The sequence below is a fragment of the Phragmites australis genome, chromosome 1 (genome assembly GCF_958298935.1).
Source record: "Phragmites australis chromosome 1, lpPhrAust1.1, whole genome shotgun sequence".
Taxonomy (NCBI): Eukaryota; Viridiplantae; Streptophyta; class Magnoliopsida; order Poales; family Poaceae; genus Phragmites; species Phragmites australis.
Window position 1 is genome coordinate 1,064,366 of NC_084921.1, and position 21,810 is coordinate 1,086,175.

The window sequence follows — 21,810 nt, forward strand, 5'->3', positions numbered from 1 at the left end:
ATTATGAGAAGTAATTTTCTTATGTTTCTCAACGTTACAATCTTATGAATTAGTTGAGGAGCATTAAGTATGTTGCTAACTCTATTGACTTTACTTAGAGTTCATCAAAATTATGGCATTGCTGCTTATGCGACATTTCGAGGAGGAGAATAAAACGTCTCATTAAGAAAGGAAATACTTCATTATGTGAGATATAAACCCTATAAATAAATTTCTTACTCCATTAAATATATGAAAGAAGTAAAAATAATCGCACATATATTTAGTGCCGCTTACATCTCCAGGATGTCCTGCCGACGGCAGGGGTACTACCTTGTATGTCCTCAAATTCACAAACGGAGATTGAAGTCCCTCCAGCCGGACAACTCGCAGAGACATCTAAGTTTAGTCATATCATAGATTTTTAGTCAACTGCTTGATTGACTGTTATGACTGTAATAAGCTACACTTTATTAGCTTTTTATTCACGTATCATACACTCAGCTTTCTTACTAACTTTGTCATGTATGAACCAAACATGCCCGTTGTAACAGGATCGCCGCACGCCAGGCGTCTTCTTCGAATCAAGCCTCGTCAATGGTCATTCGCAGCCTGCGCCTCGTGTCAAAGTTTGTGACTGTGCACCAAGCTGCGCAGGATGCTTATGCTAAGCTCTTCACCATTCACCAACCCCCTGTCGCAAGCACACATCACTGCTCTGGTGGCATTATTTGTCTGGTCAGCCCCTGAAGATGGCCAAGCCGGGGTGGCTGATTGTATCTATGTTCGGGTTTGAGTGTGTTGGCATTTGTTCTACAAAGTTTCTCCCAACGTATGCATCTAACATTCTTCATCATAACTACAGGTAGAAGAATTCTTCATCATGTTGGCCATTCAGTAACTCATCTGTACACGTATAGATCCTCAACTTTCCAAAAACTCAAAGAAAATACAGCAAAGAACTGAAATACTAAACAAGGCAAATGTAAATAACACTGGAATGATTATTGATGCTATTACGAAGAGGATGACAATTTAAAAAATGAAGTAATAATGGATGACTAAATAGGGAAGGCATATTAAGAAGGTTGTTTGGGCTTCCAAAGCACACTCATGACGATGCACCACCTTTTCTTTTCCTTGCAGTCCTTTTGGCAGAATGCGGAGTCCCAGCAGCAATATTCTGATTATGATCATTCGCAGGTTGCTCTTTCAGAGTTTCATTAGTCTCTGGTGGTGCACTTGTTCTGGGAAGTGTTCTTGGTCTCGGAGACCTGTTTGTGCTAATCTGCCTCCTCAGCCGCAGTATCTCACCCTTAGCTACTGCCAATTCCTCTTCAAGATGTCTAGACCTCAATTCAAAACCGTCCTTCTCTGTCTGAAGTCTTGTTATGAGATTCTGAGCATCCTCGGTGTTTTCCTGAGCTTCGGTTGTGATTTTCATTTGTTCAACGAGAGCCTTTGATAGCATTTCTTTCTCAGCTTCAAGAGTGTCATTCCTAGAATGCGTGCTCTCTAGTTCCTTAGACAGTGACAATGCACTACTGTTCATTTCGTCTAGTGATTTTGTTGCCTCATACAGGTCTGCTTCAAGAGCTCTTCGTGCTTCAGAATCTACCTGCAATTGTTTCGCCAACGCTTCAAGCTCCCTATTTAAGGTTGACACAATTTTCCTTTCGTCAACAAGCTCATGTGTGGTGGCCTCCAAATTCTTGTACAGATCCAGCAATTCTTTCTTCAAGTTATCACGAGCATCAACGACAGATACCAGCTCATTAGAGGTGGCATCAAGTTCTTCTTGTCCCTTTTGAAGCATTTCCTTTACAGAGACCAGTTCATCTGACAGAGCTTTGGATGTTGACTCTGCCTCTCCTAGTTTATTTGTCAGACCTTCTTGCACTTCATTGAACTCATCTTGGAGTTTTGAAATCTGTGATATCAGGTCCTGATTTGATTTATTTGCTTCCTCAAGTTCACGGGAGAGTTTGGAAACCTCACCTCTAGAATCCATTAGAGTCTCTTCAGATGATTGAATTGAATCTTTCAAATTTTCCATGGCCACAAGTTCATTTTCTAGCATCGCTTTGGTGGCATCCAATTCCTTGTTAACCTCAGCGATTGTTTCACAATCTTTGATAGAGTCAGTTAATGCAACAGACAGTTTTTCTTCAAGCTGTTTGATCTGATCATCTCTCTCTGATAGTAGTTTGGAATCATGACTAGCTCTTGTCTCAGAAGCAGCCTTCAGGTTTGTATACTCTTGTCTTAACTCATTAATTTTTTTGTCACCTTCTTCCTTTGCAGAGCTCAATGTTTGAAGTTTCACATTCAGTGAATCAATTGATGATACCTTAGAAGTGAGAGCATTTTTAGTTCTCTGAAGCTCTTCCTCCAGTTGTTGTATTTTAGAATTTGCAAGCTCAATGCTCCTTTTAGTTTGATTAGTAAAAGAGCACAGCTTCTGGTAGTCTACTTCCTTCAAGGAAAGTGACGCGCCGAGTTCCCTGATGTGCTTTTCCTTACCATCGATTTCTTGGCTGAGCAAACTTATTTTTTCCTGCAAAACATTAATTTCACCCAACTTTTCTTGCAGTTTAGTTTCAAGCACATCTTTATCATCTCCATCTTGTGTGATAATAGTCTCTAATCTCTGTATTTCATCCCTAAGCTCCTCAGCTAGTCTCTTCTCCCTTCTGAACTCTTCACTCAGCGATGTCAAAGTCTTTTTTGTTGAAGCCAGCTGATCTGAAAGAGAAGCTTCCTGCTCCTGGAAATTCATAGATTGTTTCTTTTGTGCCGCTTGTCGCTCCAGTAACCTTTTCTCATAGTTATCCCTCATCAAAGAGAGTGCTGCCTCATTTTCAGCCAATTTGCTCTCCATCTAAAGAAAGTAGCACGTTAAACATATCAGATAAATATCTTATTTTCATAGATCAGTTTTAGCAAATACAGCTTCAGCGTATCAAAGGTATTCAAAATATTTTGGGAGCTTGTTGTCTTCATAAGACTTATATGTCTGTTTTCTTGAGAATCATGGTGGAAAACTAGAGTATTGTTAACCCATTAGGTTTTCACTGAGTTCTATCCTTCTTTAAGATTCCGACCCTCACACGTAAATAAAAGCTCAACCTGCAGAAACATATCATCTGCAATGACTATCCTCGAACACCCATCGTTACGCAAAGGAAAGAAAGTGGTTGGTACTTCGTAGAGGTATAATTCGGATCTGGAAGGCAACATGCACAACAAACGAGGGTCAATTTAACTTCTGCATATATTGCCCGAAACCCTTTTCCTTCCGATTTTGAAGGATACTACAAAAACAATTTTCATTTACAAGGATCAGGATTTTCACTAATATTATCATAATTTGAGTGTAGCTAATTTTAGGTGGAATAGTAAGCACACTTTTGGTGGGTTAACGCGCACACACAAAACTTCCGTTATATATGTACATGACTACTTGGAGTAAAATTCTCCTTTTACTTCTCTCTTGACCAAGGCTATAAAAGTATACTGTGGAGCACATTGAAATGGTGTCAAATGTTGGAGGCCTATGGAACCAATTAAGCTAGACATGTGTAACAAAAACAACTGATTAAAACGAAACCCGCATAATAAGGCTAACAGACAAACATTAATTAGAAGGCAGGATCGAGATCAAAAGAGTTTGAAAAATGCACGCTCAACCTTCTTGAACCTCTTAAGAGTACTCTGTATTATTTAGTGCCTCAAATTCACGTTTGTATATTTGGCACCAAAACAGTGTGCATACTGGACAGGACATGCCACTTAATTTCCCCTAAATACAAAAGGGTACTGCAGAGCACCTTTAAAGAGCCAAAAAAGTGGAGGGCATTCAAAAAAAGGAAACACATTCAAACATATTAAGCGGATATGGATAAACTAATGAATATCAAACCCATGTATATGATGCCAACAATATATAAAGTTCCATATAGAAAATACCAGCCCTTCATAGTATATCTGACTTACAGAAAATATATGCAAGATGCACGGCTAATATGAAGACAAGATCATGAGCAGGTTTGGAGAAACTGTTGCATGCTGGAATTTAGGCTATATGAAATTAAGAATCAATATCTCTTAACGAAAAAATAACAGTAAAATAAACTAGATAGAGGTTTGTAGATGATTTACAGATGAGATGATTGATTGCAGGGTCATGTTTTCTTGTCGAGAAGTACCATACAGTCCAGCAAGAACACCAGAGGCAGCAACTGCAATTGTATTAAGAAGGCCAAATACTGGATTCCCAGGAGGTTGTTCTTGCACCGATTGCAAGGATGATTCAGGCCGACGAGCTTCAGGAGTAGTAGTTTCAGCAGTTTCTTCAGGCTGAGGGTTGTCAGGCTTTGCACCACCCTTTGTCCCTTCAGATTGAGGGCCATCAGGCTTTGAGATATCCGTTGTCTCTACAGAGAAAAGTAATATCAACTACTTATCTATGTTCGTGAAGCAACCACACAGGCATAAATAAACCTTTGGTGGACAAAAAAAATCTTTATTAAATATATGCAAAAAGTATTCCTGTTCACTAACGTAGTAAAACAGTTATGGCAAAATGCATTAGAGATTCCAGTGCTAGTTTACAAAAGTAAAACAGATCCGGATGGTCAATTCAGCCCATTCATGTGGTTACAAACAGGTGTCAGGAGACTTCACAAGTACAACAGGAACGTGTTTATGTAAGACAGCAAATCCAGAAGACACACATGATAGTAGATTTGAATAGGTTTTGTAGTAATAAATCCTATCTTTCATACAAACTACTCATATAAGGTGGAAGTTCTGACCATCAAACTTAACCTCCTTAGGTCTACAGATGACGGAATTACGTCCAATCTTGAAAGTTTTGTAGCAATTCTCAGCTTGATGATTTACCCTTGGGGCATAGACCCCCTTTCTTCTAATAAACCCTTCGGGTAACGACATGCCATAAACTGCGGGAAAATGAGAAAAGGCGCATCTGATCATATGCCACAAGCAAACATAAAAATCACTAGGATCACTTATGTGAATAATGAGAGCACCATTATTTCAGTTTTTTTTCCATCAGAATGTTAAGTTTGAAAAAACACTAATGCAAACATCCACTCCCCATAACATAAAGGACTAGAACATCTGAATATCGTACTATGAAGGACCAGCACATGGAGCAATGACTATAAGGCACAGCTTGAAATCTTACTGTAATAAGTAAAGATTCCCGTAACAAACTAGATTCTGTGGCACCGCGCAGCACAACAACCACAAACTACCCTAAATCATTCCTTTGCAGTCAACTACAGGATCTATTCATCTACGATAATGAGCAACATTATGCATACAAACCTCTTTTGCATAAAATCTACTCAACAACTTCAATAGGAGGCTACAAGGGGGTAGTTGGTATAGTTTCAAGGTAGGATTTAGTTCGAGGAATTATCGATGGTCAAGAGCACCATTTTGTATAAGTATGTTATTATGTATAGTCTTTTTATTTCCAAGCCCTTTAGCTGTTTTCATCAATGTGAATGATGCTCCCAACGTTGAGGAAGTTTGGTGTGTAAGATCTCACACAAGGTCGCATTTAGAATTGGAATGTTTGCATATATACACTCAACTGCGGACATCATTCCACCATCTAATTCCTTTTTCAACCATGCATGTGCTAATCAAAAAAGGAAACCTGCAAGCGTCTAGCATCCAAAGTTGCTTAGAGGCATTCAATATCATGCGTCTTATAACTCTTCTATTGACTATTTGAACATAAAGTTGCAAAGTATCATTATAAATTTGGCAAGTGCACACTGGAGCCAAGCTCGAATAGCTCATGCATCCCTACAATGCAACACTGTAGTAATGTCCTTTACAGAAACTAAAGTATCACTTGACACTCTCATATATTGCAGAACATTTTGTATCCTTAGAATCGCATACGGATTTCACAGGCAAAAACTACTCCCCAGTGTAAGATAGAGCTAAGACGGACATGGAGAGCGAACGAAATTTACACGAACCATCGCAGTGAAAGTGGCACTAACCCGTCAGGAGCTCCCCGGGGCTGGGCGCGGCCGCGGCATCGCGGAGACGGACGAGCGGTATTGCCAAGGCACCGAGGAGCACCGCCCGCCGCGCCAGCACGTACGCCTCCGCGGGCGCGGACGGCGACGGGCCGCCATCGGGAGAGACGGAAGACGCGACGACGACGGCCTCGCCTCGCCGCATGCGGTGGCGGGATGCGATGCCACCACCGCCGCCGGAGGAGGGGGACCGGAAGGCGAGCGGCGGCGACGGCGACGGCGAGAGGAGGAGGAGGTACCCCATCCCGCCCCGTAAACCCTAGCTACCCGCCTCCCGCGTACCAACGCGTTTGAACTTCGAGGTGGTTGAGGTAGCGGATGCGGTGGCGGTGAGGAGATTAGGACTCGACCGTTTCGGAGTCGTCGGAGAAGCTTGGCGGAGGAGGAGCAAGACATGGTGGGCCTCCACCGGAGAAAGGGCCCTTTAGGGTGCGCAGTTACCTTTCTGCCCCTCTCGTTTGGGATCGCACGAATCTCAAAGTGCTTTCTATTCAGGGTGATTTAGGGTGTTATCCGGGTAGGAGCCATCAGCCGCTGGCAGCGTTATCCGGATATATTTTATCAGATCTGACCTCTCGAATCTAAGTTAGATTTTATATTTGTACCATATTTTATGTGTTTAAATTTTTTATCAGATTAGATATCTAAATTTGAATCAAATTTTAACATCTATGTCCGTCGGAGGATTAACTCATGTCGCAGGGATCCCGAGAGACCCCTTTTTAGAGATTCGGCCGGAGGGATGATCCTGAATAAGTTCGTCGGAGAAATAAATGGAAGTGGATGCAAATACAACGGCCGGTGGTGGGGAATGATCGATCTAGTGTAAAGGGAAGTAAAGGCACCGGAGTTTTGACAGGTTCGGACCGCACGGGGGCGTAATACCCTACTCCTGTGTGGATGCAATAACTATCTTGAGGGTGATCCCTCAAGGATGTAGCTGGTTACAAGAATATTGTGTCTAACCAAGAGCTTGAGGCTCCTTGTTTCTCGGTGGGAGCTCTGCTTCGGCTAGCTCACAATGTTCTCGTCCGTTGGCTTGGTTCGTTGTGGGGTTCATCTTCTTCGTTGGTTGTGGCCCGGTCGACTGCTTGAGTTTGTTCTTTTTTTTTTCCTCCTTTTCTTCTTCCTGTGCGCCGACCCTTTTATGCACTCGCCGGCCGCGACATACCCCGAACGGGAAGGAAGGGACACAAGTTCCAAGGCGCCACGACTGAGAAAGGCGTCATCATTTCCTCTTGGCGAAGTGACTAGGGCGGTCAAAAAACGCGGCGCGCGTCCGGTCACTTGTCACTATGGACGCCCTGGCAACGGGCGCCGTTGAGAGGGCCCACCGGGCAGCCACAGAGCCACCCGGCGTGCCCGCCCTGCCTTGTTCCTCTGCCATGGCAGGGCGGCAGGCGGAACGCCTTGATCCGAGCAATGTTATCCCGAGATACACCGGATGATACGGGATGGGACCCGTGCAATTAATAGCCCCACGCCCCTCTGCCAAAGCATGGCAGGAACTGACTCCACGGCGGGAGCAGTTGGATATGTCAAGCCACGCGCGCTCATTTAATGCGGCCTTTGACCTCTGACGGGCGGACATCTCATCTGTGGGCCCCTTGGGGACCTCTCTGGGTCGTCGGGGAACCGAGTGATTGGGGGTACCGTTCACCTCCCCGAGTACTCTCTCTCGGGAATGCCTATCTTTGTCTTCGGGGTACCGGGTGCTCGAGGTTACTGGTTACCTCCCCGAGGACCCTCTCCCGAGTATTCGCGCATGATCCTCCGGGGAACTGAGTGCTCGGGGGCTGTTACGAGCAACCCCGAGCACTCTCTCCCGAGCGCTTCTGCACAGACCCTTCAGGGGACCGAGTGCCCGGGGGCTGCCACGCGCAGCCCCGAGGACTCGCTCCCGAGCATTCTCACGCTGGCCCTCGGGGAACCGTGCGCTCGGGGACTGCTGCGCGCGGTCCCCGAGCACCCTCTTCCGGAACTTAGCTCTTCTGATCGTCAGGGGACTAGGGTGCTCGGGGATGAGCGGGTACCTCCCCGAACACTTTCTTCCCGGTACTTGGACTCTGCGGGTCATCGGGGAACTGGGGTGCTCGAGGACCAGAGACTATGGCCCCGAGCACCTTCTCCCGGAACTTAGATTTTCCTCATCCCGCAGGAGGGACCTCGCGGGATGGTGACACGTGGCGGACGGCTGGCCTGACCTCGGGACTCAAGGACCCCCGGTTCCTGATACACCGACAATGTCCATGTTAACACTGGTTAAGGGTGTGGGTGTAGTGAGGTTGTGTTATGGAAATGACAAAACTAACCTAGAATAGTTTAGGGCTTGAAGCTGCATGAAGCGACAGTTTGGAAGGGTGTTTCGGGTATTTTGTGTGGTCGGTGAGGTGGCGAGTTCGGTGAGTAAGCTAATTCAGAGTGTGTGTGGGATTCAGTCACATGGCGAGAGGGTTCGAGCCTAACAGGGTCAAGGAGTTTTAACTAGCGTAGGCTCTTATTAGGTCTATGGGCTTTATCTTGACGTCCTAGGTCTGCTAGTTGTCTTTATTGGCCTCACATATAATTGAGCACAATAGGTTAAAACTCGTCGGTTCCACTCAAAACATATGGTAAAAGAAATATAATTGGTCTCTAAAAAAGAAGTGTAACAGTATGGGTATATCGATGGTTAGAGCATGCAGGTTCGTTAAAGTGGAAATAACCAGTGTAAATAGGTTTTTTTGCAAATGTGCAAATAAATGGTGGACGGGATTCCCTTATCCAATTAAGCACGTTTACACAAAATCAAAGATGACTAAATAGGCCACTCGGATCGGCTCGGTACGGGCCCAGCTTGGTACGGCCCGATAGGCTCAACTACTGTAACGGGCCATGCCATTTCGGCCCGCGTGCTGGGTCAGCCCACGGCACGGTCGATACGACGGGCCCGATCGGCATGACGGGCCTGATCGGCACGACGGGCCCGACCGGCACGACGGGCCCGACCGGCACGACGGGCCCAGTCGGTACGGTAGAGGCACGCTCGGCCTGGCAGTACTCTGAAAATATAAAAAAAAATCAAAAATAATAGCTACAAACTTCAAAAAATCAAAAAATTATAGAAAATAAAAAAATAAAAAAAAAGAGCTTTATTGATTGGTTAGCTTATTAAAAACCTTTCTACTAGAAAAAAAAAGAGTCTAACATATGACTATGCTCCGAAAATTATATGATTTCATTAGAAACCCCAGAATTTTGTTTGCAATATTTAATATGCTTCCTCAAGTGTCTTGTTCCATTTGAAGATCTGACACCTAATTTATTGCTGCATATATTACACTTAGCAAATCTTACCTGTTCCCTGTTAATTTCTCTAAAGATCTTTTCAAAATGTTGTCACACACATGACCATGCACGTGAGTTCTCGGCGTCTTGATCCATGAATTGAAATATGAAATTGATTTTTTGATGTGGGCAAGTGGCTACTGGTTAGCAACTAGAAAAAGAGAGATAGGTGGCCGATGAGATCACAGAGAGTTTAAGATGGTATTTATAGCCCAAGATGAGAGGTGGGTGGGGCCGTGGGGGTCATTTTTGAAAAAATAATGAAAATTATTAAAAACTTAGAAATAATAGGGACACATAATTAATTCTAAAACTGACCTTTATTGATAGGTTGCCTCATTAAAAACATTTCTAGCAATGAAAAAAAAGAGTACAACCTAGCTCAGAAAATTATAAATTACACGTTCTCATCAACATCTAGATACAAATTTTGGAATGATTTTTCAAGCTCAGTGTTCTCTACAGTGTGTTGCATTCATGCTTCAGCTTGTTCCTAATCTTTTACTATGGTGAGTATTTCAACCATCTCACATGACAGATTTGTTCTTCTCTCTTCAATTATCCTTCCAGTAAGATTGAAGGCAGCCTCAGAAGAAACTCTAGATACAGGAATTGTTAACAAATCTAGCGCTAACAGTGAAAGCACTGGATAATTCGTCTTGTGCTCATGTCACTATTGCAGTATGTTGAAGTTTTCTTGTTCATGGTTGATAACGTCACTGTCGATAAAGTTAGTTAGTTCCCATCCGGATGTTGAAATTTCGGCGCTCGTAGACGATCGTGACGAAGAGTCTGAACTTCTTAATGAAGAACCTGCACCAAATATTTTTCCCTACGTTGTTGTCTTCTTATTTGTTGTGGGTGCTAGTGGAGGTCGTTGCAGGCAAACTCCGCTATATTTTATTTTATATTTACTATAAACTTCGAATAACTTAGAACGAATATTAGTATAATAATTAGAATAATTGTGGCCAAGAGCATCACTAAAATTACGAGAACTCTACAGAAAGCTACAATTTTAGACAAAGACGTACAGCAAAGGAATTTCTTTCCAATACCTTAAGAATTTAGATTTCATTAGGAACTACAAAATCTCTTAGAAGATTGTCATTTTCATAGTTGTTTAAATGAGTAGTAATTTCAACAATATTATGCACTACTAAACAAGATATTGGATAATAAACTCCTGAAAAACTCACAGTTGAATCATTAAAAAATTCAAGAAACTCCAGTATCCTTTCGGCAACATACCAATGCGTTTCTGTGAGTAAAGTTTAACCCCATACTAATAATAATGTGTATGAATAAATACACCAAATATGCTCTTGTATAGTATAATATTTTTTAGCATCAAGAAAGTAAAGTTACATCTTAACAGCAAGTCCACAACAAACTTACGTGAACGTATACCCATTGCAACATATTACTGTTTATATGCTGCAATTCGTTAGTTAGAGGAGTTCACAAAATATATTGCAGTACGAAAATCGTCTAGGTATTGCGACAACCTCTTCAAACTGGATTTTACTACAAAATTAATAATATGACAGGCACAACGTTGATGTAACAAGAAAGATTTAGCATAGATACTAAACAACGGAGTAAGAATATACATTGCTCTAGAATTTACACCGTCATTATCTAAAGTGATAGAAAATATTTTATTCGTGAGACCAAAGTCTTTAACTACTTGAGATATTTCTTCAGCAATATTTTCACGGATATACGCGTTGTCAATCAACCGAAAACCTATTATTCTCTTGTCTAATTCCCAATCATTATTAACAAAATGAGCAACCATACTAAGATAATCTTCTCTAGCTCTACCTGCGCATATGTCCGAGGTCAAAGCAACTGAAAATGTGCATGTTTGCAACATTTCTTTAAGTTTATAACGACACGCATTGTAGTATTTTATCATATCCCTATTAGTTCTCTATCTAGAAATATGCATGAACATAGAATTGTGAGCTTGCTTAATGTAATCTTCAAATACAGCAGACTCACCGAAATTGAGTGGTAGATCCACTCTTGCAATAAAGAAACATAGCTCTTTTCGAGCATTTGCAGAGTCGTACTCCCAATGACAAACAGAGTCATCGGGGTTGTACTGCAACACCATCTGCTTCATGGCTGCTCTACTCTTTCGCTTACAACTTGTGGCGTGCCTGTTCAAGTGTCCCGTTCCACCCGAGAGCTTTACGGATAATTCATGTTTGCTAATATTACACCTAGCATACCTGACACTTACCCCATCTTCCTCTTTGTAGAACCTTTCAAAGTCTTGCCAAACTTCGGAAGTACCGGCTCTTGATATTTTAAAGTCGGTGCTCGCTAATGTGTGCGCACTTGTAGAGCCTGACAATGGAGGTGCTGCTGCATCACCTGCATCTGAACCACCCGAAGGTTCACCGTCAGGTCTATCATCACCTGCAGTACTGGTATCAAAGGGGTCGTAGTCCCCTATGAGTCCTTGGAGAAAAAATCATGATCGATGGATGTATCATGATCACTGGCATCCATGATCAATATAGAATGGCACTTAAAAAAAGCAAATATTCAGAGTTAGAAATAATCAAATAATAAAATTAATAATAAAATAAAACTGAATAACGATGCAAAAAAATCACCAAGATTTCTTCAACTTCAAGACAGCAAGTCAGTAGGATGACGGTTTTGAAATTGCTTGAATTTTTTACAACATTTTAAACTAATTTTGCCAAATTATCACTAATTCTTAAGAACTTTGAGACAAGAATGAGATGAGGAAACAAAAGAGAAAATGGTGTTGCTTGTGTGGAATGGAAGGGCTAGATGGTCCTCTATTTTTAGGTGAAAATGATGATTTTTGCAAAAAAATTTAAATTTTTTGAAGCTCAAACGGTCACAAAACGACTACAAAATTCAAAAATATCGGGTTAACGGGTTAAACGGACCGGGGTCGGGAACGGCCCGTTTAACCCGTTAACCTGTGTGCCCCCGCATGCCCGTCGTGCCCGCAATGGCTATTGCCGACCCAGGCGTGCTCGCTGGGCCGTGCTGTGCCGGGCCGACCATGCCGCCGCGTGCCCGCTAGGTCGTGCCCCGCGCGCCGATCGCACCGTGCCGGGCTGACCGTGCCACCTGGGCCGCCGCGTGCCAAGCCAGTGCACTGGGCCATGCTGTGCCGGGCCGACTGTGCCTCCTAAGCCGTCGCGTGCTCGGGTCGTATCGTGCCAGGTCGTATCGTGCCAGGTCATATCATGCCCGTACCGCCCCGAAACATCCGGATCGAACCATGCCGGCCTGCCGTGCCGCGCGCTCGGCCTAGAGCCGGTCCGGCCCATCTAGGCTAGGGTCGGGCTGTGCTTGGACCGTACTAATAGTGTCGTGCCTCGGACCGACCTATGTTGCACGACCTATTTGAATATATTTACACAAAACCTCCTGCAAGGCTATAAAACCTAGATATCCGTGTCTAAGTGGGATGAATATTAGCCGTTCGGATTAGGATCTGACGGTTGGATATTGATGTTCGCACTTTTACAGAGGTACCTCGTTTGCACGAAATACCTCCCGTTGTTTAAGACATAAATCTTGTATCGGAGAGAAATAACGTCACAATCAAACTCGTCAAGGAAACCTTGCCACAACTCCACGGGTATATTGCACGGAGAACTCGGATGAAAAAATTTGGCAAAAGATTCAATTTTGAAACGGGCTTTCGGTGGAAAACGTCAGCCGCATCGCCAAATGCTGATGCAGTGATGCGCCCGTGGTTTACAGAAGAACGGACGAATCCAACGACACCCACCGTCCAAATAAGAGACGCCGACGCAGACGCAGACTCTGCTCCAAATAAAAGGCAGCGAGGTATGGGCGGCTCTGAATTCAAAACGAGCAGCGCCCTCCGAACGCAATGGCTGCTCTGTTCTGCCAGGCTTATATTTCCCCTGATCAGCAGAGCCCATTTGTGGAAACAGGTGAGAAATTGGATCCATGCGTCCTGCAATCACCTGATCCGATCATGGGTTTCAGCAATGCTTCCTTGATTCTGCATTGCATCATTGCCCCTGTCCGTCATGGGAAATTCAGCCCTCAATTCGTTCCAGATCAAAATCAGCACTAGGCTCTCGCTTCAAAAATCTGGCATAACGAGCTTTATGATGACGGTCAACATTCAGAAGTTTGATGGTTAGTTTGCTAGCTTAGATATGGTTTAACGAGCCTAAATTCAAGATGACTTCAGTGGGAAATTTATTCGACCACTCTCAATGCTCAACCTTTGCTTATTTTTAGGCATTGAATGACCGTGCCACATGGATTTTTTTATGAGTTAAATACATGATATTTTCATGGGAAATGCTTCATATACAACCATTTAAATACAACTTCGAGTACAACCATGTATTTAAATCCGGTATATTTATGAGCTTTCATTTAAGTGATTTCAGCCATTGAATTCTAAGTTGTACTCGAGTTATACTCAAATGGTCGTGTGTTCGAGTCTATACATTTTTATGGTAAAAAAACATTTTTAGTGTCGTCTTCCACTAGATATAAGCTAAGAAAAAATCCAACACAAGAAATAAGCTAAAAATATTCCATAAAACAAAGCAAATAAATGTGAACAGTAGAAAATAGATGTGTCATATTTTTTTAAGATTTGGAAGAAACTTTGTATGGAGGGAGGATTTTTACACTAGTGCCCATGTGAGATGAAAATGTATAGATTTTTACACTGTGCATTGGGAGTGGCCTTTTTTTTTACCACAGTTAAGGCTGCAGTTTTCTTGATTTTAACCCACCAGTTAGGACTAGGTTTTGAGATAGGCCAAGGAAAAAGATGCCCTTGATGTTCTAGTGGAAATCAAGTAGCTAAACCATCGTCACATATCTTTTCAGTTTCAGTACTACCACTGTACAAAGTAAAAGAGCAATGGAAATGACTCGAAGCAGCTCAATGTCATTATCTCAGAGTGCAATGTAGCAATGTGCAGACACAGTCACTGCTGCTCAGAGCAGGAAAGAAAGAAAAAGTGAAAAAAAGAGAGAGAAGGATGGGGACTCTGGCCAGCAGCCTTGGATCAAAATTACAGTGCTAAAGGCAGGCAGGCGACCACTCTCTTTCTAAAAAGCCCAGATCTCTGCAAGTTTCCAGGGCTCGCGACAATGACCCACCATGAGCACCGTTTCTTCTTCTTCAGTTGCTGAATCAAAAACAGCAAACTGATGATGACGGCGATGTGCACTGGTGATCGATCGTCTAGGATCACCTATACCCTTGTATGATACAAGGAGGAAAAATTCAGTGCATTTGTCAGGGCGCAACGGTGCGGTGAGCTAGGTGGAGGTCATGTCGCGACGACCATGCCGGCCATGAAGATGTCGTCGTGGAAGGAGGAGCGAGATGAGCGTGGGGAAACGCTGGTGTTGTTGTTCTCGGCTTCCTCTTCGATCAGGATCTCTTGGTCCCGGCAATTGGCGCTGCAGAATGCCTTCTCGCCACTGCAAGAGCACACAGAAAAATAGTTCAGTGTCTCACGTTCTTTCTGGTGCACAGAGCAGTTATTCAGTTCAAGCAAATAATGCACACAGGTGAATGAGCACCAAAGCAATGTGTTCAGTTTATCATCGTTCTTTGGTAATTGGTAGCCATCTCCAACGAAAAGAACATAATCTAGTAATAATTCAGCATGTTGTTCAGCTCAATTCACTATTCCATTTTGCACAGCCAAAACTTTGAACTAAATTTGTTATCCCAAAACAAGTTTCAAAGCTCCCAGATGATCAATGCAGCAATTCGTTCAGTGCTTTTGTTTCTTTCAGATCAATGTTCATTCTGCAAGAGATCTCTTCCTCCTGAAATACTTCCCCAAATAATCCAATTGCTGCAGTAGAATCATCAGTTCTTTAGTGGTATCATAGACCAAGTGATCGCATCAACATACCGGTAAATGTAAATGTCATTGCCCTCCAGCTTCTTCTTGCAAGTGAAGCAGGAGCTCAAGAAGTCCTCCCGGGCGGCGGCCTCCGCGGCGCACTTGACCACCCAGTAGGACTCGGAAGCTCCTTCCTTCACTTCCATGGCGGTCTCGTCACTCTCCCCAACCGTGAGGGGCTCCAAGATGCAGTCCCCGAAGATGTGGGTCGTCTTCGGGTTCGGACCGCGGGCAATGATGCGAGTGTAGTCCTCCGACTGCTCGATCTCGCTCGCCGAGACCGAGCCAATGAACCGCCGGGCGCCGGCGGCAATCGATGCCAGCGAGCCCGGCCCCGGGAGCTTGCCAAGATCGAACGAGTGCCGCTTGGGATTATTGAGGTGAATGCCATCCGACTGAGTGGCCTCCGGACCAGACTTCAGATCCCCGTGGAAGAACCTGCTGCACGGCACTGACATGACGCCACCAGCCGCAGTGTCCGGGGCGGGGCAAGACATCGTCTTGCCGAGCTCCGGCTGCGAATGGCCACCGCCGCTGCCGTCTTTCGGCAGGGAGCTGTACGATTTGAGCCGCAGGCGCGGGCTGAGCAGGCAGTTGTTGGCGTCGCTGGCGAGGGCGTCCACGAGGCCGCGCCCCAACGGCTCCGCGTCCCAGGTCCTCGGCGAGCGCGGCGACCGGAGCAGGAGCGCCTTGGGGTCCAGCGGGGACGTCGGGCTCCGCGACGACTCGCCGTCCGGCGCGCGCTTCGGGGCGAGCCCGACGAACAGCCGCGGCACGGCGAACAGCGCAGCGCCGCCGCGGGGCCTGGCCTCCCAGCCCCTGCCGGAGGAGTCCGGGGCCGGGTCGGACACCATCCTCCGCAGCATCGGCGGCTGCCGGGGGGCCGCGCCGCACCAAACCTCCTGAAACCGGGATCAAGAATAAGGCAAAAGATCACAAATTTATCCCATCCCACGAATCCACAGGACATTCTTGCATCTCGGCGCCCGCGTCCTAAGATTACACGGTCCTTGTCACGAACTAACACAAGAAACCTCTAGTAGTTCTCAGAGAGGTATCCCGTCTCAGGGCGCACGACGCACGCATCGGATGAACTACTAACTCGTCCAACTCGTGAGCAAGAAATAAGGCAAGGAACGGGGAAGCAAGCAGAGCAATGCAAGCACCCCCGGAACCACCTCACCTTTACCTTTTCTCTTTCGCCTTTAGCAGCTCGTTATCTCTCTCCTCCTACTCTCTCTCTCTCTCTCTCTCTCTCTCTCACTCTCACTCTCACGCACTCCGCAATGGCTCTGTGCGAGAGCGGAGGAAGCAAAAAGGAGACGCAAGAGAATGCGAGCGAGGACTGAGGAGAGAGGAGGGAACACAGTGGCAATAAAAGCACACTATCCTGCTCATACGACTGATACCCTTTGCATGCACGCATCAGAAATCAAAGACGCAGCGGAGAGAGAGAAAGAGAGGAGAGAGTGTGATTTTGTGGATTGCGAAATACACCACCACCCACCTCCGCCTGCCATTCATGGATGTCAGAGAAAGGGAGGCAGATGCAACATTTTAAATGTGTTACCCAGTATTGTACACGGAGAAATGCGGCCTGGCACGTACAGCACGGTTCGATCTCTCATCGATGAGGGCTGCTGGTCAGAGGAGGATCAGAGCCGAGAATTAGGGGCTTAACTTCCTTTTGCTTCCTCATTCATCTTTTCTTTCTTTCTTCTTTTTCTCATTTTCTTCAATTTCTTTCTCTTACCTATCTAAAAAATTCTGTCTTACCTATCAAAAATTATATGAGGCTCTCAAGTATTCTCGGGTAAGAGCTAAAGCCCCTAGCCATTGTGGATCCGCCGCTGCTACTTGAGGCGTATATAGAATTTTAATTTTTTGGTCTTTTTTGAAAATACAGATGTACCCTTCAGAAAACTTGTGCATATTTGCTCCTTATGTGTCTTATCAAGGCAGAACTTTTTTACAATAATAGACGACGTATCTATCGATAATGATTCATCTACGGTAATTTCGTCAATTTTCAAGCTCCGCATCTCCGATCTTCAGTATGTGCTGTGTGAGGCATATGTGTAGTGTTGTGAGTATATGTGTACGTCTATAAGTTATACTAATGTTTTAAAAAAATCATTATCTAATACCACCAACTGGTTGATGGTAATCCTCCCGTTACTCCAATTCAATCAGTTTCGTGTTGGAGCACTGCACAGCATGTATGCATTGGGTCGCACAATCATTGGGCTTTTGGGTCTCTCCCTTTCTCTTCTTTTCTAGGCACCGCAATGCCATTTCAATGCAGATGCAGTGCCGCAAAAGAGACATCAGTGTGAGCTTAGCTTTTCCCCAATTTCAAAGCAGTTCTGAATTCTGATGATGCTTGGCCAATTACTGTTACAAAAGTATAAAGTGATTTCTGGGTTTATACGCTGGTGGTAATTCATCTTTTTCTCACTCCCAGTCTCTCTCTGTGAGGTTGTTCCTCTCGTGAGCTCGCTTTCTGAAAGAGACCTTGCTTTGGCCTTTGGAGAAGACGAGCTGAACAGGAGTGCCTTTCTAACACCAGGACAATGTTGCTTTGTGTTTTCACTGTTACAGTCTTTGCACCTGCGATGATCAGTCCAGCATCCAGTACATGTAGCTCATTATGCACTGGCACAAGTTCCATCTCTCTGTTGCGGTCGTGAGCTCGAACAGGACAGAGCTGGGCGACGTCTCAGGATACGCATCGGGCTCGATTTGTTTCTTTCGTTTGTGTGATCACTTCAGGGCACTGTTCGATGGATCGTCAACTTGCCATCACGTCCTGCCAATCGCTATGCGAGGGTGAACGTCCAAAATGACACGAGTGTCCACGTTTGGCAAGTGTTACGGATGGTTTGGCAGAGTTTAGATCAAGATTTATATAGAATTTTAAATATGTAGAATAAAAATATATAGTTTAAATATTTATTTTAATCTAAAATAAAAAATAATATATCTTAATCAAATACTGTTAATCTTTTCATAACTCTAATTTTAAGAATTTATAGTGCTAGAAATAACGAGCTTTAAAAAAAACAGTGCAAAGCTTTGCAAATACTAGGTCAGTATGTACCATGCGTGCGGTCTAACTTTTACGGTCAGTTCGATGTCGTAAAAATCGATGCCCAAAGTTGCATCATGTTGGCTTTGAAAAGTTAAAGGTTCGAGTTTTCTTTTTTTTTTAATACTGATAATATAAGCCTAAAGCCTGGAAGTAATCGAGTTTGGTGTGTAGTTTTGGCAGGAATGATTAGCAAGTGACAGTGGACTCAAACCCCGACAAACTTTGCGCAAATTTCTAGGTGCTCCACAAAACTCCACGGCAGAGCTCTGACTCACGCTCGGTACACGATGTTTGGACCGTTAACTCAGTTAACTCCTCGGATTCTCTACGCCCAGCTCTTTGTCCCCACGCACCATTCAGCCCTACCCACTACCCAAGCGGCCTTGTCTTGTTTTCACGTGATCTTTTTTAAAGAGCTAGCTTTTTAAAAAACATGTCTAGAGAATTTGTTGACTAGAGAATCTAGCTGTGTTAGCAACTCTGATTGTTTTACTAGGGATTATCTATCCTAAATGTATAATGATTGATATGCTCTAAATGAGATTGAGATTTGTAGAACTCTATATTAAATTCTCTCATTAAAGATATATGAAATAACTGTAACTTCAAAACGTAGACAAGTCTCAGACCAATACACGTCTTTAGATTGGAAGTGCTTGGTTCTCTCAACTGCGTCAAATTACACATACTTCAGTTTATTCAAAATTTACAAGTACAAAGACTCCCAAATCAATCCATTGAGAACATCAAATCTGTGAACATCATGTGCATAAGCACACCCAAACTCAAATCTAGATGGTGGACGACAACAACAGCTAGCACTTTTGGATCAGACACCACTTGGAATGAAATAGGGGAAGACAACTCCGAGCAGGGATGGCGAGTTGGCCGAAGTGACGACGAGTTTTGGCAAGGGGCCAAGCCAATTGATGCAGGTGACGGTGGGATGTGCGGAGCAACATCTGAGGGTGGTACTAGCCTCGCGCTGAATAGAGAAGAAATCAAATAAGGGAGGGAGAACAAACAATGGGAGGTGAGCTCTGGTCGGAGGAGATGGCACAACTAGGGTTGGTCGCTGGCGTCCCAAACTATAGTTGCTCCTACGACACGAGAGCTTGGACTCTAGGGGGCACGCATCTAGGCTTGTAGATGGGGATCAAGGGAGGGGCTCCAGGGGTATATCATTGGTAATTACGAGTAAATAAATTTTAACTTTAAAAGTAGAGTTCTATTTTTATCTTGCAAAAGTCACCGTTTATTTAGGAAGCTAGATTTTATATGTTTGTGCTTTTACGTGTAAACAGAACTTTTCTCACAAGAGTATTCGAGAGAAGCTATGATAGAAGCAGTATGTTTGGCACGACAATCACTTTTTAGCAAGAAGCGGTTGGAGAAATTATCCCAAACCAGATTTTTGTTGGCTTTTGTTCCATTTTATTTTGTATACTTGCAAGTGTATTACTCCCGGTGGAGTCACGAGCACATGCAAGCACAGAAGATCCCAATCAGGTTGATGCAGCTCCATGCTTTCCGAGCTGGATCTTCTGCAGCCGCAGCACCGTCCATGATCTAGCTTCTCTGACTTTCTTGGAGTGAAGAAAGAATATGGAGTGATATCTAGCTAAGTCTGCGGTGTCAGAATGGAGCATAATTTCAGAAGAAGAAAAAAATAATGGAGCTTTAGGGTACGTACTATTTCATTGATGCCATGTAAATCTAGCTGAGAGAGTCACACTAATACTTAGAATAGAGGTGGCATGATGTAGCTTCAAGCCACGTTTGGGCCTCCTTTTGCTCCGCCGGACTGCCGGAGTGCAAGCACTTGTGGTTGCTCCACCGCGATCGTCTGCCAAGAAGAGGTCTTTCTCCACCGTCGTCGTACGTATCTCTGCGACAATTGCTGCCCCTTATGTGGAGTTGTTGAAGACCAAGGCAATCTTCCCCGGCACTCTTCCGTATGCCTCACGATAGATAAGATGTAAGTTTTATATTTTTTTAATTATTAAATTAATCCAAAACTAAAAAAATCTACTTCTACCTAATCAAATTAAAAAGTAAATTAATTAAATATTAATCTATAAATATCTATTAAATACCTATTTACATATCTACCGTGTGGTATGTGAAAAATGTTGGAGGCGCTAATGTCTGTCAAAGCGACACACTTGTGATTGTCAAGGCTGGACCGACCTTGTGGCAATCGTCGCAGGGGGCAAACCCGCGACACGGCCGTCCCCTGGAGCATTCGGAAGAATAGAAACTACAAGGTCTTCCGCCACACGGTGTGGGACACCAAGCAAATCGTTAGCCAGGTTGCTGCTGATCTCTCGGTCTGGACACACCGCGCCCGTGATCCACATAAAAAGGCTTCGATTAGAGAATAAAGCAATAGGTTGTTTAATGAAATAGTGATATTCCGTTACTATGTACGCTGACATTCTGTTACCCTCTAAATGAAAATAGGGTCTCCGCCCTTGGAGAAAAAAAGTTGTTTAATAAAAATCAGGTAAAAATCTAAAATTAGATAACATATATAAGTGTATTTATCGAAATAGATAATATGTTGTTGTATTTACAAATTTAGCATCCGTATTCGACGTATCATTTACCGAAAATAGATTTTCGGTAAACTGTATGCCGAAAAAACCTATATTTGACATACTGTATGTTGAATACTGTATTGTAGCCCGTATTCGGCACAGTTTGTGCCGAATATCAACCATATTCGGTATACCGTGTGTCAATTATGGTCGTGTGCCGAATTATTGACCGTACGGCAGGCAAAGGCCATATTCGGTACACCATGTGCCGAATACGGCGCTGTAACCCATATTCGGCAAACGGTGTGCCGGATACGGTTGATATTCGGTAGATGGTGTGCCGAATATGACTGGACCCACGATTTTTTACGTACGGTTTACCGAAATTCTATTTTCGGTAAATGATGTGCCGAATATAAATATAAAATTGTAAATATGATAATATGTTATCTATTTCAGTAAATATGCTTATGTATGTTATCTAATTTTAAATTTTTTCAATAAAATCAACTCCAAATGATATATCTCTCACTATACACCTCCTTCACAAATCCTGGATGTACAAACTTTTCATCCGTTTAATGACAAAGCTCAGGCCGGCCATGCGCTACTGTAGCGTTCCTAAAATAAGAAAAAAACAGGCTTGACAGCTCGTGAACCGCGCCCACAGATGATGGACGGACGGCCAGGATGGCATACGATTTTACTAATAACCTGATCATGGCGCGCGGACGGAAGCAACCAAGGCAAAGTAACCGTCGTGTACGCTCGCGGGGTACACGAGAGAGATAGTGCGCGTTGCGCTTGCGCGGGACCACGGTTGGCATCACAGTGACCCGCCACACACTACTGTAGCCTGCGACGAA

At 44.0% G+C, this 21,810-nt stretch overlaps 2 protein-coding genes across 5 annotated transcripts; both read right to left on the reverse strand.

Annotated features, from left to right (window-relative positions):
- Positions 1 to 845: 845 nt before the first annotated feature.
- Positions 846 to 6,460, reverse strand: LOC133899338 (MAR-binding filament-like protein 1). Of its 2 annotated transcripts, XM_062340653.1 has the most exons (4): positions 6,027 to 6,460; positions 4,797 to 4,943; positions 4,141 to 4,415; positions 846 to 2,860 (listed from the first exon to the last, which is right to left on the reverse strand). In XM_062340653.1, exons 1-4 carry the CDS (start codon positions 6,307 to 6,309, stop codon positions 1,091 to 1,093), a joined length of 2,475 nt encoding a protein of 824 aa, XP_062196637.1. In that variant the 5' UTR covers positions 6,310 to 6,460; the 3' UTR covers positions 846 to 1,090. The 2 variants fall into 2 exon arrangements, with proteins under 2 accessions (XP_062196637.1, XP_062197305.1); XM_062341321.1 differs by lacking the exon at positions 4,797 to 4,943.
- Positions 6,461 to 14,317: 7,857 nt separating this feature from the next.
- On the reverse strand, positions 14,318 to 16,855 carry LOC133900768 (FCS-Like Zinc finger 10-like). 3 transcript variants are annotated; one of them, XM_062343723.1, is made up of 3 exons: positions 16,497 to 16,855; positions 15,323 to 16,215; positions 14,318 to 14,879 (listed from the first exon to the last, which is right to left on the reverse strand). In XM_062343723.1, the coding sequence occupies exons 2-3, from the start codon at positions 16,177 to 16,179 to the stop codon at positions 14,726 to 14,728; spliced, it is 1,011 nt and encodes a 336-aa protein (XP_062199707.1). In that variant the 5' UTR covers positions 16,180 to 16,215; positions 16,497 to 16,855; the 3' UTR covers positions 14,318 to 14,725. The 3 variants fall into 3 exon arrangements, with proteins under 3 accessions (XP_062199707.1, XP_062198963.1, XP_062198327.1); XM_062342979.1 differs by having other exon boundaries at positions 16,503 to 16,854; XM_062342343.1 differs by having other exon boundaries at positions 15,323 to 16,854.
- Positions 16,856 to 21,810: the final 4,955 nt, after the last annotated feature.

Bases quoted from the DNA above. Each gene is read 5' to 3' on its own strand.
- LOC133899338 (XM_062340653.1), bottom strand. From the start codon at position 6,309: ATGGGGTACCTCCTCCTCCTCTCGCCGTCGCCGTCGCCGCCGCTCGCC. The intron at 4,416-4,796 runs GTCAGAACTTCC...TTTTCTCTGTAG, and splicing joins TAAGGAGGTTAAGTTTGATG to AGACAACGGATATCTCAAAG. The intron at 2,861-4,140 runs GTAAATCATCTA...TACTTTCTTTAG, and splicing joins TGCAATCAATCATCTCATCT to ATGGAGAGCAAATTGGCTGA.
- LOC133900768 (XM_062343723.1), bottom strand. From the start codon at position 16,179: ATGCTGCGGAGGATGGTGTCCGACCCGGCCCCGGACTCCTCCGGCAGG. The intron at 14,880-15,322 runs GTATGTTGATGC...GTGCTCTTGCAG, and splicing joins AATGACATTTACATTTACCG to TGGCGAGAAGGCATTCTGCA.